At 35.1% G+C, this 16,567-nt stretch overlaps 1 protein-coding gene across 1 annotated transcript in view; it reads right to left on the bottom strand.

The window, feature by feature from the left end:
* CSTF3 (cleavage stimulation factor subunit 3) overlaps window positions 1-13,682 on the bottom strand; it is a 65,207-nt gene extending 51,525 nt beyond the window's left edge. Inside the window, exons 1-2 of the mRNA XM_081064951.1 lie at window positions 13,477-13,682; window positions 49-150 (exon numbers count right to left, since the gene is read on the bottom strand). Of these exons, the coding sequence (XP_080921077.1) occupies window positions 49-150; window positions 13,477-13,503 (129 nt within the window). The 5' untranslated portion in view covers window positions 13,504-13,682. The remainder of the gene's footprint in view (window positions 1-48; window positions 151-13,476) is intronic.
* Between the last annotated feature and the right edge of the window lie 2,885 nt (window positions 13,683-16,567).

Below are 16,567 nucleotides of genomic sequence, written 5' to 3'. Positions count from 1 at the left end.
GTGTGATTGGACCCATAGAGAAGGAAATGTAATCCTATATCACTAAACCTGTGCCTCTCGAATGAGAATGCTCCAAGCGTCAAGGTCATATGGATTCTCTTCTAATTTCTTTTCGGCTTTCTTCACCTTCTCTGGGACATACTCAGCTGCCTGGGGGGAGAAAAAACAATGAACTGAAGTTACTGCTTTAAAAATCTCATGCCTAATTCAAGCACAGTTTATCAATCCCTGGATACAGTATCACTGTAATACAAAGCATAAAAATGCCTTCTCAGAAAAGAAGGCTGCATTTTCTGTAATCTATACATAACATGTTATCTTAAGTCATTTGCATAAAAACAAAATCAAGTGATGACATACCTTTAAAAGACAACTTTAAATTTAAACAAACCATCTTTATATTAAATACTATAGAACAGCAGTTCTCAAACTTTGTGGTCTCAGGACCCTTTTTATATTCTGAAAAATTATTGCGTATGCCCAAGAACTTTTGTTTATGTGGGTTATTTCAATATTTATCATATTAGTAATTAAAACTGAGAAAAACGTTAAATGTTCATTCATATCCAAATAATAAAATTACTTACATGTTAACAGAAATATTTTAATGAAAAACTTAAAAATTCAATGATTATCCTTTTTACATATTTGCAAATTTATTTAAATGTCTGACTTCAAAACGTATAGCTAGATTTTCATATCTGCTTCTGCATTTAATCTGCTATGATATCACATCATGTAAAAATTCCACTATACACTCGTGATAGATTAAGAGTGAAAGGGCAAAATAATGTCTTAACAGCTTGAACTCACAGATCCTCTGAGTATCTTAGGAACCCCCAGGGTTCCTGGACCAACTTTGAGAAACACTGCTCTAGTGTATTCATCCTGAGCCACAAAGAAAAAGTATGAAATAATATGAAAATTTTATTTTTATGTAAAAGTTTTAAAAATGTAATTCACACATTGTAAAAAGATTGTAATAACATGTTTATTAGTGATCATGTGGGTAAGGGGGTGATGGAAGTACAAGTGATTCCCCCCTCTTTCTATCTTTCAATATTCTCGAAATCCTTTAATAAGGTAGTTTTATTTTTATTATAGAAAAATTTTAACAGTAGTTAGCACCTAAGGCATAAATACTAGTATTACTTCTCAAACTGTTGTTCAGAATACTACTGTTGTTCAGAATACCACAAAAAGAAAGTGATACATAAATAAGTCACACAAATGTTAACTTACACAGTTTCATTTTGCCTTTTTGTGTGACTTTTAGAAATGTACAATATGGCAATATACATTAATAATATTCAAGAGGGGTTAGAGAGGGAAGCACTGTCCCTAACACCTTTCTTTTTATCCTAATTTTTAGTGACAATATCTCAACAATTCCGTCAAAACACGAGTTGGAATATTTTTTCAGTTATCTCTTTAGGGAAAAAAATTACCTGGGAGAAATACACTTTTTTCTTTAAAATAAATTAATTTCTATCACTGATAAATATGTATTTATCTAGAAAGAAAACCATGTTTTAAAAGACTAATGTAATTTTCTGTCCAAACTATGTTTTACTAATATGCAAGAGCTTTATAAGTAGATTGCTCAAGAAACTAAAAGTGGAAACGTTTAATAAAGAAGGACTACTGGCCCTACTCACATATTAAAACATAAAATGAAAGTGGGACAGTTGGTAATGGTGACAAATCAATCACTGAATCAGGATGGCTTGGAAGGAGAACAATATATGGAAAATTAGCAAATAATAAAGGTGTCATTTCAAATCAGAATGATGGATTACTTGAAGTATGGTGTTAGAATAACTATAGTCATCTGTTAGAGTAATTGCAAAGTTAACTTTATCAAAATGAAGTTGAACTCTATTTACCCTTTATACCAAAGTAAAACTCAGATAGAGCAAAGACTTAAACATTAAAAACAAAAACACAATAAAGAACTACAGGAAAACGTACTGAAATTTATCTTTGTGTGGGAAAGGCTCTTCAGAAGCCTTTTTTAAAAAGAGTGAACTTAATTCATGAAGTTTAAATTTGTGCATCAGTAAAGTATCGTAATCAAAGTCAAAAGACAAACTTAAAAAATGTCCCCAACACATCTGGTAAAGTACTAAATTTATTAATATAAAGTTCAGTCACTAAAAGACTAGCAACAACAACAACAAAAGGGCAAAGTACTCAAACTGTTCTTACTAAAAGTAACAATGAACTTTAAAATCAAACGTGTTTATAATTAACACTGAACTGCCAAAGGTATGCAGAAACACATTCTCACACTGTTGGCATGGGCAAGTAATAATACTGATCAAAATTTAATATAAATGTCTGACCCTGAATTCCACTTCTGACAACATATCCTACTGCACACATGCAGAAAAATGTATACTCAAGAATAATCAGCTACTAGGCTGTTGGTTGTTACATAAGACTAGAAGTAATTTAAATAATCATGTATGAAAGAACTGGTTAGGTATATTATGGAATTTGTAGTCACTATTAAAAAAAAAGACAGAGTAAGTCTATAAATAGCAATAAAGCAACCATCTCCAAATATTGGGTTTTTAAAAAATTGGGGGTAGGCTGGGGAGATATATACACACACACACTACAAACACACTATATTGTTCTGCTTGAATTTTTACTGTTCACCTGGGAAATACTTGCTCAGCGCCTAGTATGTGCTAGACACTGTTAAAGGAGCACTTGGGATACAAGATTACTTCTTGAAAGAACAAACTTTAAAAATATTTTTAAATAAACTAGGATCTTAATTCATAAGACACCAACCATAAATGTTAATGATAAAATAAACAAATCTGACACAAGAAGTTTAAACCAGAAACTAAAACACAGCTAATCTATACTGTGTTTCCCCAAAAATAAGATTGGGTCTTATATTAATTTTTGCTCCAAAAGAAGCATTAGAGCTGATTGCCCAGCTAGGTCTTATTTTCAGGGAAACACGGTACTTGAATTGCTTTAGTCAATCAAAATTAACAATTAGTGTTTCAAAGCAGCTGGATGGGAGACACAAATCACTCAATAAGCACTTGCACTTGCTGAAAATTAACCTACCAAATTAGATAATGTATGCCACAAAAGAACAGAGAAAACTCAGAAGACAGCATTTAATATTTGACCAGTATAATCACAAGTATAAATGTTGTCTCCTTACTTAAAATAAAGTAAGCCATTCCTGTAGTGATTCTCAACCCTAGAAGCACATTGGAATCAACTGGGAGAAACAGGATTTAAAAACACAGGATTCAAGCCAAGGAACGTGCCTGGAACATCACTGTTATGTAAAAACTCTCCAGGTGGTTCTAATGTGTGGCCTCAGTTGAAAACCATGCTTTTCCAGGGGTTCCTAAACTTTTTTGGTGCCACAGAACCTTGGGTCCCTTTCTCGGATTAATGTTCTTAAATACACAAACTATGAGGGTTTTCAAAGGAAACCTTTCTTAAAACATAATTATTGAAATACTTTTAAAACAAAGTTTTACACAGTAATAGAAATTTAACACATTAAATAACAAGATCCTGTGGTAAGTCCAGTGATGAGTGCAACAACCATGTTTCCCGAAAATACGAGCTAGCCTGACAATCAGCTCTAATGTGTCTTTTGGAACAAAAATTAATAAGACCCTGTCTTATATTATATTATAATAAAACTGAGTCTTATATTAATTTTTGCTCCAAAAGACGCATTAGAGCTGATTGTCCGGTTAAGTCTTATTTTCGGGGAAACAAGGTATTTTGAATATGGTATGTACGTCCCAGCCACAGCTGTTGCTAACACTACTAGAGTGGTTTCTTGCCTATATTCATAATAAAAGGAAAGGTTCAATAGTAGTTTGATTTTCCCCACTCTAGTTCATGGAACCCCTAAAATTCTGTCCACAGACACCTGGAGGAAAGGGTTTCCATGGATCTAAGGACCCATGTAAAGGATGCTGGAGAGCAAGTGGAGAAAACATTTGTTGAGCATCTAGTATGTTAGGCATTCATCACCACTCCTTGTTAAGTAACTAATAACCCCATTTCTTAAGAAATATAATTAAATTACATGAAACCGCCTAAGTCCCGTTAGAACCTGACAGAACCACGGGTCAGCTCTTTTCAGAATCTGTTACATCCCTAAATAGTTTCCTCTGGCCAAGGATGTAGTTAAACATTCATAAAACAATCTAGATAGATAATTCTCAATCAAGTCCATTAGCAATGGAAGCTAACCAAAATGCCCCCTCTGATCTTTACATGTGGTCGCATGTAATTCCCACAGTAAGAAGTCATTCATCGTCACAGCTATGAACCCGTTGGGTAGCCAACTGCACAGGTTTGTTTTCTGGCCTGGTTACCATACCCCTATAGAACAAAGGAAAATCGAACAGTTTTCTAGTATCCACAAGGAGACTGTGCCTCGTTAAGGAATGGAATTGCATTAATACCTCCTGACTCTGTTGACAGATCAGAGGAACAGGTCACTTTATAAGAAATTTGCAGCAAGTTTCCAGTGCCCACTTATAATGGAATGAGGTGAGAACTCTGCTTCCTATAGCAGAAGAACTGTTCCATGCTTATGTTCCCAAACTTATACTATAAAAACAATCTATCAAAACCCAGCTTTTGCCTTTAATAAACTATAATCCCATAATCATTCTTTAGACAGATATTAGTGGGGAATAGTATGGGGCCCCAAATCAAATGAGCAGAACAAAAGCTAGACTAATTTCCAAGGCATGCACATAACCAATGATATTAGAACTCTGGGCATCTCTTTGATTTGTACAATTTAAAACACCAGCAATGTAATACAACTGGTATGGAGTATACAGAGAGGTACACAACATGTACAACTCAAATGAATACAAAAATCAGGAAAAAAATGTGAATTTGATGTATTTCTTTTTTTGTATGAAGAGAAAACACTGACACTCTCGCATCTGTTCTATGAATTTTCTAGTAGTAGTGTATTGCTAAAATATCAACTATTTTATTTTCTCTGTAAATAACACATGTACAACTGGCTAAAAGCATAGAGGGTCAGGTAAACCCACTATGTGTTTCACCTTTCTTATTTTTTAATCATGACTTCACTGAAACATAATCACATCATACATTCGCCCATTTAAAGTATAAAATTCAATGGCTTGTAGTATATTGAGAGTTGTGTAACTACCAGAGTAAGTTTTAAAACCTTTTATCAGCCCCCTCCCAAACCTGTATCCATTAAGTCATTCCCAATTCCCAATCCCCTAGCCCTAGGCAACCACCAATCTACTTTTGTCTCCATAGTTGTGCAGATGTTTCTTTTAAATGACATCAGACAGGATGTGTTCTTTTGTTTCTAGCTTTCATTTTGCACGTCTTCAAGGTTCATGTTTTATCATGTATCAGTACTTGCCTTTCTATTGCCAAATAACATTCCACTCTATGGATATCCCACAGTTTATTTATTCATCAGTTGATGGAATTTAGATTGTTTCACTTTTGGTGTGTTCAGTTTGTTTTCTTTTTTCTAAGGTATACACCTAGAACTGAAATTGCTAAGTCATATGGTAATCTTATGTTTAACATTTTGAAGAACTGCCAGACTGTTTTCCAAAGTGACTAAACCATTGTACATTCGTCTGTATTAGCAGTGCTACGAGGGTTCCAATTTCTCCACCTCCTCACCAACACGTTATGTCATTGTGATGATTACAACCATCATAGTGGGTGTGAAGTGGAATCTCATTTGGTGTTAATCTACATTTCCTTGACTGCTAATAAAGTTCAGTATTTTCTCCTGTTCTCATTGGCCACTTGCATATCTTTGGAGAAATGTCTATTCAGATACTTTGCCCATTTTTACTTATCTTTTTATCATTGAATTGCAAGAGTCCTTTATGTTATAGATACAAGCCCCTGATTAGATATATGATTTATAAAAATTTTATCCCATTACAGTGGGTTGTCTTTTCACTTTCCAAACTTAACCTTTTGTTATGTAAAGCTAACTCAGAGAAATTGAACTTAATGACATTGGCCTGACAGGCACCATGCAGTATTTCAACAACTGTCAACCTTTTTTGTAAAGAATTGTTTTGCACACTTATTCAGTAACCAGACTTTTTAAATGTGGGTTATTTCTATGAATATTATTATATTAAAAATTAAAACAAAAAATAATTAAATTCATGTTTAAAACAAATTCCTTTTTAAAAATATTTTCTAAAACAAAAAAGTAATGAAAATAATAGCACTGTCTTACATTTTTTGTGATACTTCATTAGCTGAATTGAAGACACTTTTGCTTGCAATCTATTTTGGATGAAGCGTATACTACGTAACTACTTATGTATTCGAAAAGGGAGAAGCATTTTTAAAAGTCTTTTCATATAATTGTGGATATGTCATGTATGGAAAACTTATTGAGTTAACAAGCTTTACTGAAACTGCAAACCATTTTATTTCTAGATGGCAGCTTCACTTATATGAGGTCTGATCAAAAAATAAGGTTAATGTTTACATTTTAAAAAATTTATTGCAGTAAAAGACACACTGCCATTAACCCCCCTTCAAAATATTCCCCCTCACTTCGAACACACTTACCACATCATTCTTGCTACTTTCTGAAGCAGTTCTGGAAGTCCTCTTTTGTGAGTGTCTTTAGTTGCGCTATTGTGGCTGCTTTGATGTCCTGAATTGATTCAAAACATTTACCTTTCATGGTCTTTTGACTCTGGGGAAGAGCCAGAAGTCACATGGTGCCCGATCCGGTGAATAAGGTGGATGAGAACACACTGTAATGTTTCTATTGGACAGAAATTGCTGTACCAGAAGCGATGTGTGACTCGGAGCCTTTTCCGTTTTGATCACAAAATACAGTGAATGCTGCTGCCGAGTGCCATCCAAAAGGAAAGCAGGAATCTTCATTTTGGGACGAGGCGCGCCGAACCTTACTAACAGTGTGTGACAAGTCAGGTGTGAGCTATGGTTGAAAGTGTTTTGAAGTGTACCATAAATTATCCCCCATCATGACAACGCTCTGTGTCATACATCGCTTCTGGTACATGGCAATTTCTGTCAAATAAAAACATTACAGTGTGTCCTCATCCACCTTATTCACCAGATCTAGCAACGTATCACTTCTGATACTTTCCCAAAGTCAAAATGATTCAAGACATCATGGCAGCGACGACAATGCAACTAAAGACCCTCATGAAAGAGGACTTCCAGAACTGCTTGAAAGTGGTAAGAATGATGGGACAAGTGTGTTCAAAGAGAGGGGGATTAATGGAAATGTATCTTTTACTGTAATAATTTTCTTTTTATTTAAACATTCACTGTATTGTTTGATCACACTTCGTATTAGGGAGTTAACTGGGGAAGGGAGGTGGAGAAGTGACAAACTATTATATAAATGATTGAAATAAAATTACTTCTTCCCATTCCCACTAGGGAAGTAAAACTTGGGACAGAAAAAGGTAGTCCTCTTTCTCTAAATGGCTGTCTATTTTTGTGGTAAATAGGAGGGTATTATGCTAGCTCATACCAAAATTAAGTTAAAATACAGATCAGTGAAAGTTTAATTGAAGTCAAATGTCAAAACTATGCAGGGGTGTCGGGGCAGCTGGATGGCTCAGTTGGTTAGATCGTGAGCTCTCAACAAGGTTGCCGGTTCAATTCCCGCATGGGATGGTGGGCTGCGCCCCCTGCAACTAAGATCAAAAATGGCAACTAGACTTGGAGTTGAGCTGCGCCCTCCACAACTAGATTGAAGGACAATGACTTGGAGCTGAAGAGCCTTGGAAAAACACAGTTCCCCAATAAAAACAAACAAACAAAAACTATGGGGGGTGTGGTAAGTTAAAGGATTTAAACCCATATAAGCTCTTGACCATGACCAACACAACAAGCTGAGAACAAACCTGGTTTTATGAGTATTTTCCACTACTAAGGATAATGACTAAATATACTAGGGGGAGAAAAATCAGTAAAATAGTATCAAAAGCCTAACCATCCTCAAACCATCCTGCAATTTTTTCTTCACTTATTTTATCAAGAATGTATTCAAGAACTTTAAGGTCCAGGTCTCTTCCTTCCCTGTCTAAAGGGTTTGCAAGCTTTCATTTACATAAAAATCACCTGTGGTACTTGTTTCAAAGGAAAATTCTCAGCCTCACAGAATCTGTTAAGGAATGTCTGAAATTGGGGTGTAAACACCTATAGTTTTATAAAGCACCTAAGTGATTATGATGCAATGAACCATGGACTCCATTTTGAGAAACACCACCTAATCTATCTGTCCTATAAATATATCTTTTTCAAAAATAAAGTGGTATCAGACCTAAGTCACTCCAATTTTTGCTGAAGTACTAAGAAAACTGCATACACTATACTATACATTTGAAATCTTAAGTCTCTCTTGACAGCTAAACTTTTTTTTCAAAATTAAAAGACTAGCGTAGCACTGCAAGACTATCCGTAAGTACAGTCGTCACTTAGCCACTTCATTTGACAGGTAACATTAGGACTAGAAGCCAGCTTAATCCTTGTTCCTTTACCAAAGCAACAAAGCTCAACTAGACGTCTTAGTGGACGAATCTGAATGCGTATCCTTTATGTAATCCCTCAACCCTTCCAAAAACTAAAAATCTACTAAATATGCAACCGTGAAACTTAGAAAAAATAAGTTATTATTCGTTCAAATAATTATACTTATCATATTTGCTTATTAAATTTGCTTATCCAACCCCTAGGAAGCAAATAGCTACAAATTACAAACAAAAACCTTAATCTTTTAGAATTTGAAAAATGTTGCTTCTTTAGACCAAAAGTCGCCAAGATATTAATTCACTAGATAAACTAAGTGAAACATTAGGAAAACATCAATTAGGATATAGTTTTGCCCTTCTGGTTTTACTCAATATTTACTGCTAACTATAAAATAGCCATTAACCTACAAACAGTTTAAACATTTGCCCAACTCAACTCCCTTTTTAGATCAATTTTCACATCATTACCAACTGTCCAGCAGAACAAAAAGACTCAAATTCACTGCTAGATCTTGTCTAAAGAGAAATAAATTTAAGAACAATGACAGAGGAGCTTAAAACTATTAAATGTTTTTGGCAATTGTCCACTTAATAGGTACAAACATCTGAATACAGATTTGCTGTCCCAGAAGGTCTCTCCAGTATGTCAACCCCTGTATTCCCTGAAACTCCTATGATCCTAATGCTGAAAGAATGCAATCTCTCCTAATACAGTACCTTTAGGCTCTACAGAAAACCAATACTTTTGTAAACACAGATCACTTTCTCTTAGAAACCAATCATTGTCAAATATTCTATATAGCCCAATTTTCTCAATAAATATTAGTAACGATCAAATCAAATTTGCCCCAAATTGGCATACTAAATATCTCTTCAAAATAGGAGGGGGAAAAGTAGGAAAGGCTATTACAAAAGATTTTGTTAAAAACAGATAAAAATAATTGTGCCCAAAGAAAGCACCACCTAAGTACTTGATCCTTCCCTGTTCCTAATCCCTACACACCCACTCTGGCTTTAAAATTATTTGGCAGTTGCTGCTGTTACCTCTTAACTGCTAGTAAGTAGTAATAATTATCCAACAAAATAAACCAGGTTTCAGGTTTCAACATTGTGGGTGTTTGAGCTTTCTTTCCTCATTAATAAGTATATAACAATACATATTTTTCATATTTTCTGTATCTTCCCAAACTTATTTTTCACCAAAGCAAAACACTGATTTATGGCCACGAATCTCCTTTTGTTAAGTACTGGCAATTTATCTGTGCTTCTTCAATTCATGAAATTTTCCCAAAGTGAGGATCATTTTGTTTATATTTTTAGGCCTTCTTAATTTTAGGATAGGCTTATAGGTTGTTTACATCTTATTTCTAAAAGATGAGAGTATAAAAACATCTTAGGGACTTAAAAGTTCATATGAATTGACATGGCCCAACAACACATTCCTCTTCCTCCTTTTAGCCAACAAAACTTTAGAAACTATCCACTCTTATGTTCAAAATATTTATTTTGCATTACTTGTGCATCTGTGTTTCACAAATGATTAAATTATTTGAAAATTTGTAATGTATCACATATAACAGTACAAAATTCATCCATTCGTTTACTGAACACTTTTAAGAATCAAAACAGTATTTCCTAGGTTTTTAAAATGCAATAAATACGGCAGCCCGTTCAACCCAAGCTCAAATTCAGTGGAGGGAACTCTAAGCAATAGCTTACTAAATGCTGTAGGAAGTAGTTTGTAAGGTAAAATAAGGCTAAGAAAGAATGAGATCAAAAGTTGAATCCAGCAGTTAAAAAAAAATCTGTAAGGTGAAAATATAGTCATTATTCCACACATGAACCAGATGTGTTCATTAGAGAAAAAACTGTATGCACATGATTTTGTCCCCATTAAACTGGCAAAAACAGTATACACAAAGCTCCAGAATACCCACAAACACTAGAAGGTAATTTAAATAGCTCCCTAAAAGCAAAACAGAACTTCCTTACAAGAGCAAAAAAATTTACAATAAACCTTAGTCATGATTTTGGTTGTCTACAATCATTTCCCTCTTTCAAAGGGCACAAATCCAGAGATTCAGTACCAAGAAAGAAATGACCATCCATATTTTTGACAACAAACATTATTTGGTTTATTCAACAAAAGCTTCTAAAAGGCTAGAAGAAATCTATCTACACTTCATGTATTGCAAAGTTCTGTCTATCCCATCCGTTGGCATCTTTCCTAAGCAAATCCATCATTCAGAGTGCTTTTGATTTTATTATTCTTCACTTCATGTCATTTTAGGCACTTCTCTTTTCCTCTAAATTTTCAGACTGTTGTCTTATACATAAAACAAGCTAGTTGATTCATATTTTTAATCATGCTGCTCTTTAAATTATCATTTTGTTTAAAGTTGAATCCAGTATCTGGGATTCAGCTTTAAAAGCAATGGAGATGGGAAGAGCGAGTGAAACTATGGAGAAAACAAGATTTGCAATGAGTTGAAGATCTATGATAGGAACATACATTATATTATCCTTTCTTTTTTTACATGCTTGAAATGCATCATTAAAAAGTTAAAGATTATACAAAGATGACTGTTAGTATTCAGATGTCAAAAATGTCTCTCCAGAAATCCAGTGATACTCAATCTTTGAAAAGGAGAAAAGGAAAAAAGGGAAACTTCTTTACAGAAAAATATGAGCCAGTACGTAGACAGAATAAGAAGTTTTAAAAAGCCACCATTTACCACCTCCAATATAATGACTGATTTATTCAAAGACTATCAATTGATAACTAGGTAAAAAGTTAGTGAGGAACACAGTATCAACCCAGATTACTAACTATAAAGGGGAAAATAATCCTTTACAATGAAGCAGTCACCCCAATCAAGGGATCAAACTTAAACATCACCAACAGTGGAACAACCTACCAAGAAGTGCCTTTTGATGTAATGTTACAAAGTATTCTATCCCAAAATATTTAACCTAAATATTATCAGAGCTCTGAGTTTAGTTTTTCAGGAAATACAGACGATGAAGGGGACAAGTTAAATAACACAAAAATCAAATAAACCCAAAAAGTGAAAAATTCTAAAAGTAAACTAGATTCTTCAAATAGACAATATCCTAGGAGAGGAAAAATTGGGAACTACTCAAGAGACGTAACCAAATAATGCAATGTGAACCTAGATTTGATTTTGATTAAAAATAAAAAACAACCAAACCCTATGAATCACGTTCTTGGGACAACTGGGCAAATCTGAATATAGACTGGATTTTAGAAATGAATACGATGACAATTTTCTTAGGTGAGAAAATGGTATGATGGTTATATAAGGGCATCAATGCTGAATTATGTGGGGCTGATGCTAAAAATGAGAATGTTGAAATATGTGGTACTGAAACATATGTTGACTTACTTTCAACTAAACACATATCGAGAGATAAAGCAAATGTGGTAAAACGTTTAACAATTGATTCTAAGTGAAGAATTGTACTATTGGTGTTCATTGCACTTTCAACTTTTTTCTATGTTCTAAACTTTGTACAATAATACTTTTGGATGAGATTTTTTTCCCTCTGTGAAATTTCACCACCTCTCTCCCATTTAAAACACCATTTAAAATGTCCAAGGTCATGGCAACATTTCAGTGTCTTTACAATTTTAGACGAACATATTCACAATGAATTCTGGAACCTTTCAGCGCAACTTCACTGCATAGTACTCCTCGACTTTCAGAGGACAAAATATGAGCCCAGGAAGAGGGTAAGATGAGATAAACAGATTTGATTTAATAATTTTAAGACTTTGTATTCTTGGGCATCATGTAAAATGTAAATAAACACTGCAAAGACTTCAGGACTGACATCAGTCGACAAGTAAACACAAAATTCAACGAGGCAAACTTTCAAGACATAATAAAACTGACAGTCACCCAATATCCCAATAGGAACGCTCCAATTGTGCCTCATCTCTGTCAACCTCCACTTTATAAGCTGGAGACTTGAAAAAGGAAAACCTAAGTGCATTTCGTTGCTATGGCAATGAGAAATTTCAGAAAATTGAGACTCTGCAGGCTAGTCCGACTCCATTTTAAAAACTATTTACCTAAGTCGAAAAACAAATTGATTACCATCTTTCATAAAGATATCAATTTTATTTTTCAAACTAAAAGGTAAACACCATCCTACAAAACTCTAAAGAGCAAAAGAAACAAATCACTAATCCAAAATGTGAATTTTAAAATACTTAAACGTCACTTGTATCCATATTAAAACATGCTTTTATTTACAGGGGCCAAAACAGACTTCTCGTTTCCGATCTCACAAATTGTGAAATATCTGTCTCGCTGGAAAACGAAAATCAAGTGTGAATAGAAGCGAGAGAAAGCCACAAAATTCCTAAATCGCAGCACCATCGCGCTCTATTCCCAAACTGTTTCCTTCATTAGCTCGGGCAAGTCTATTTCCCCAGATTAGTCCAGTCTCAAATTATTTCTCAGGCTAGTAGTAACCTATTTCTGAGAACAGTATATGTCGGGGAGCGGGCGGGGGGAACATCCTCAAGTTTTTCGACAACAGCGAGTCTACGTTAAAATAATCCAATTCCTAAGAACCTGAACATCAAAATGGTATCAAAGGAAGGCATCCAATTAGAGTCGTCCCAGGGAGCCTAAAATGGACCAAGCAGCTTCCTGGCTATTGTCTACATCAAATATTTGTTCATTATTAACGCCTAAAACAGAGAAGCCAAAAAACAATTTTAAGTCTCAGTCAGACATTGTTCCCCATTTCCACCATCTTCCTGTACCGGGTCCTCCGAGTTCATTAGACCCTTGATCCCTTCCTCAAGCGAACATGGCTGGAGTACTAGGACGAACAGAGACATGGAGAGAAGAGGTCGCCACGAGGCCCCACCGCTCTCCTTCCTCACCTGCTCCGTGGCTGCGTCTCCTGACATGGCCTCAGATGATTAGAACGTGCGAACTGGCCCGCGATGCGAAGCTAGAAAGGAAAATTTAAACTAAAAACCACCCCCAAACCAATAAAATTACCCCCTGCCCAGCGGAGCCAGACAGCCACCACGAATCGCCACCGCCCACTCAGATATGAATTAAAATGGCTGCGCCCCTGCCGGCCGAGAGAGAGGGGTGGCGTTTGTGTTAACTTCCGGGGCAGTGGGCGGGGTTAAGGCGGAAGTCGCCGTTTACTCGGCGCGCAGGAACAGAGCGATCCCAGGGACCGCGATCCGCGCAGGGGCGGAGCCATTGCCGTGATGACGTCACGGCACTGGGCTGGAGAGACTTGCTGAACTGGTTGCGACCGACTAGGAGGCGGGAAACTTTGGTTAGAGGCTCGGGCGCCTCTTGGAATCTCATTATCGAGCTGTGGATCCCGGTTCTTCACTGTTGAAGCCTGACTACCAATCAGTTAAGTTCAAGCACACTGGCCATCTTAGGAAGCAATGCTAAGTGTTCAATGCCTCCTGTATTTTGGAAATAAGGAATCTATCAAGGTTTGCTATGGTCTCAGCTAGTGCTTTTTACGCTTCTTGGGGATGAGAGGGGCAAATCAAGCCCCATATTAATTTATACTGTCACCATCTACTATTGTGTCTAAGGCTTTGAAGTCAGTAAGACCCGCGTTTTAAGCTCAGTATCACACCATGGTTCCTCGTCTGCAAAGTGGGAATAATAGCGCTCAGTAACCTTCGGTAATTGAACTTCCCCGTGCCTCAGTTTCCTTGCCAATAGGCAGGAATAACAATAGTACTTGCAATTTTGGTAAGTTACACATGCAAACATGCTCAGAACAGTACCTTGCATGGTCCAAGATTAAGTGAGAGCAAGTCTCAGATTTCTTTTCCATTCACGGATCATAATTATATGTCTCCTTCCACCTCCCTTGCCTGTAGTGGCCTATGCCCCAGACAAAGTGAACTATGCAACTTTTCCTGTACACCCCTTATTCTTTCCAGTCTCCCACTACTGCTCATATTTCCATCTCTGCCCTTTGCACAGCCTGAGTTCTTCTCCTTCCAAGTAATCAGACACATGAACAAAAAATGTATATTGACGTGTTAATTTACCATTCAATAACAGAGTACTAGTTAAATATGTAACAAGGTATCTCTACAATGGAATGTCATACAGACAGTAAGCTGAGCTAATGTACAATTACAAACTGACAGAAAGACATCCATGATATTAAGTGAAAAAGAATACAAAAATAGTATATATTACCAGTATATAGGATGTACAGTATATTATGTATATATTTATATACAGTACCTAGATTGTGTCACATAATTTTCCTGTTTGTCTGTGATGAACTAATGTAAGAATAATGCCAAATTCTCATGGATATTAGCTATGCTAATAATTCACCTTACAAGTGGGTCCAAATCAGTGGGTACTTCTGAGTGAATTAAAAAGCAATCAAAATTTTGTTTTACATTCTTTGAAATGTGTAAATCATCACTAGAGCTTGGGAATTTGCCCTGTATTACAGTTTATTTAACATTTTTAGAATTTATTTAGTTCATTCCTTTCATTAACTCCAACATCATTTTAAAGATGAAAATAATTCTGATACCAAAATTGTACAAGGTTGGCACTTTATAACTAATCCTAAAGCCATTTTTACTTATAAACAAAATTGGAAGAAAATCAAAAATCAAAATCACCAAACTGAAAACAGCACTGAGCTTAAATAAATATATATAATATGAATATTATATATATAATGCAGGATAATTATATTTATCCATAAGGATGGATTAACATTAAGAAATCTATTAACAAAAGAAAAGAAACACAAGAAAAGAAAAAAGAAATCTATTAACAATTATATTGTTATATTAATAATTTTAAAAAAGAAAATTTACATCTGATATTTATTAAAAAGTATTTGATAAAATTCCACACACATTTATGATTTAAGAAAAGGAAAATCTCTAACTAGGAATAAAAGGAAACTTCCCTATCCGCTAAAAAATATTTCCCAGAAATCTTCAGCAGATCATATTAAATTACAGTAATGTCCACCTTTCACTTGTATTGCTACACTGTACTGGAGGTCCCAGCTAATGCCCAGCAAATGAAGTACAAATGTTGGAAAGTAAGACAAATCTGTCAATGGTTTCAAACAATATAATTTTCTACTTAGAAAATTCAAGTAAACCAATTGACGAATTATTAGAATAAAAGAGTCCAGTAAGGTGGCCAAATAAAAGATTAACTTACAAAAATTAATAGTTCCCTATACTCCAGCAGTAATGGATTAAAAAAATGTCATAAATGAAAAGGTGTGCTCATATTAGCAATAAAAACCATAAAACCTCCAGAAACAGCTGTTGGTCTGGTCACCTATGACCTTCCAATTGCCAAATGCAGTAGTCAGTCTATCTTATTTGATCAACCAGCAGTGATGAAGCTGATCACTCCCTTCTTTTGGAAACATTTTTGTCACTTGACATCCAGAATACACATTTCTTGGTTTTGTCACTACCTCATTGGCCACAACTATATAGTAGTACACATATACGTCTTCTGAGTGGTGTTGGCTGAGATATGTATGTATAATGAAAGACAAAGCACTATTACCACATATATTGTAATATTTTATTACTACAAATTTTGCCACCTGCAGTGTTTCCATAAATCCCCCAGGTGGCAGACAAATACAATTTCCACTTGATTGAACAAACTTGGTAGTATTACATCCTTACTGCAAATCATTAGAAATATTCATCAGAATTTCGGAGTACAGTCTAAGTATACTTACCATATTATTAAGGAACTAACTTTTCATATCTGATACAACAATTTTGTTGGAATCATAAATGGCAATTGTTAAATTGCTGAGCAATCATTGTATTATAATTGGGCACTCTGATAAATATATATTCCACTTGACCCATCATTCTAAACACTTACCGTAGAAATGTATCTGCTGGCTATGAATGCTCATATTGGTCCTTTGTTTGGAATCTGAAAAAGGCAATTAAGCATCACTGAGAATAA

The sequence above is a fragment of the Rhinolophus hipposideros genome (assembly GCF_964194185.1).
Source record: "Rhinolophus hipposideros genome assembly, chromosome: 10".
Classification (NCBI taxonomy): domain Eukaryota; kingdom Metazoa; phylum Chordata; class Mammalia; order Chiroptera; family Rhinolophidae; genus Rhinolophus; species Rhinolophus hipposideros.
The sequence above is the reverse complement of the archived record's forward strand: the minus strand, read 5'-3'. Positions and strand labels throughout refer to the sequence as shown.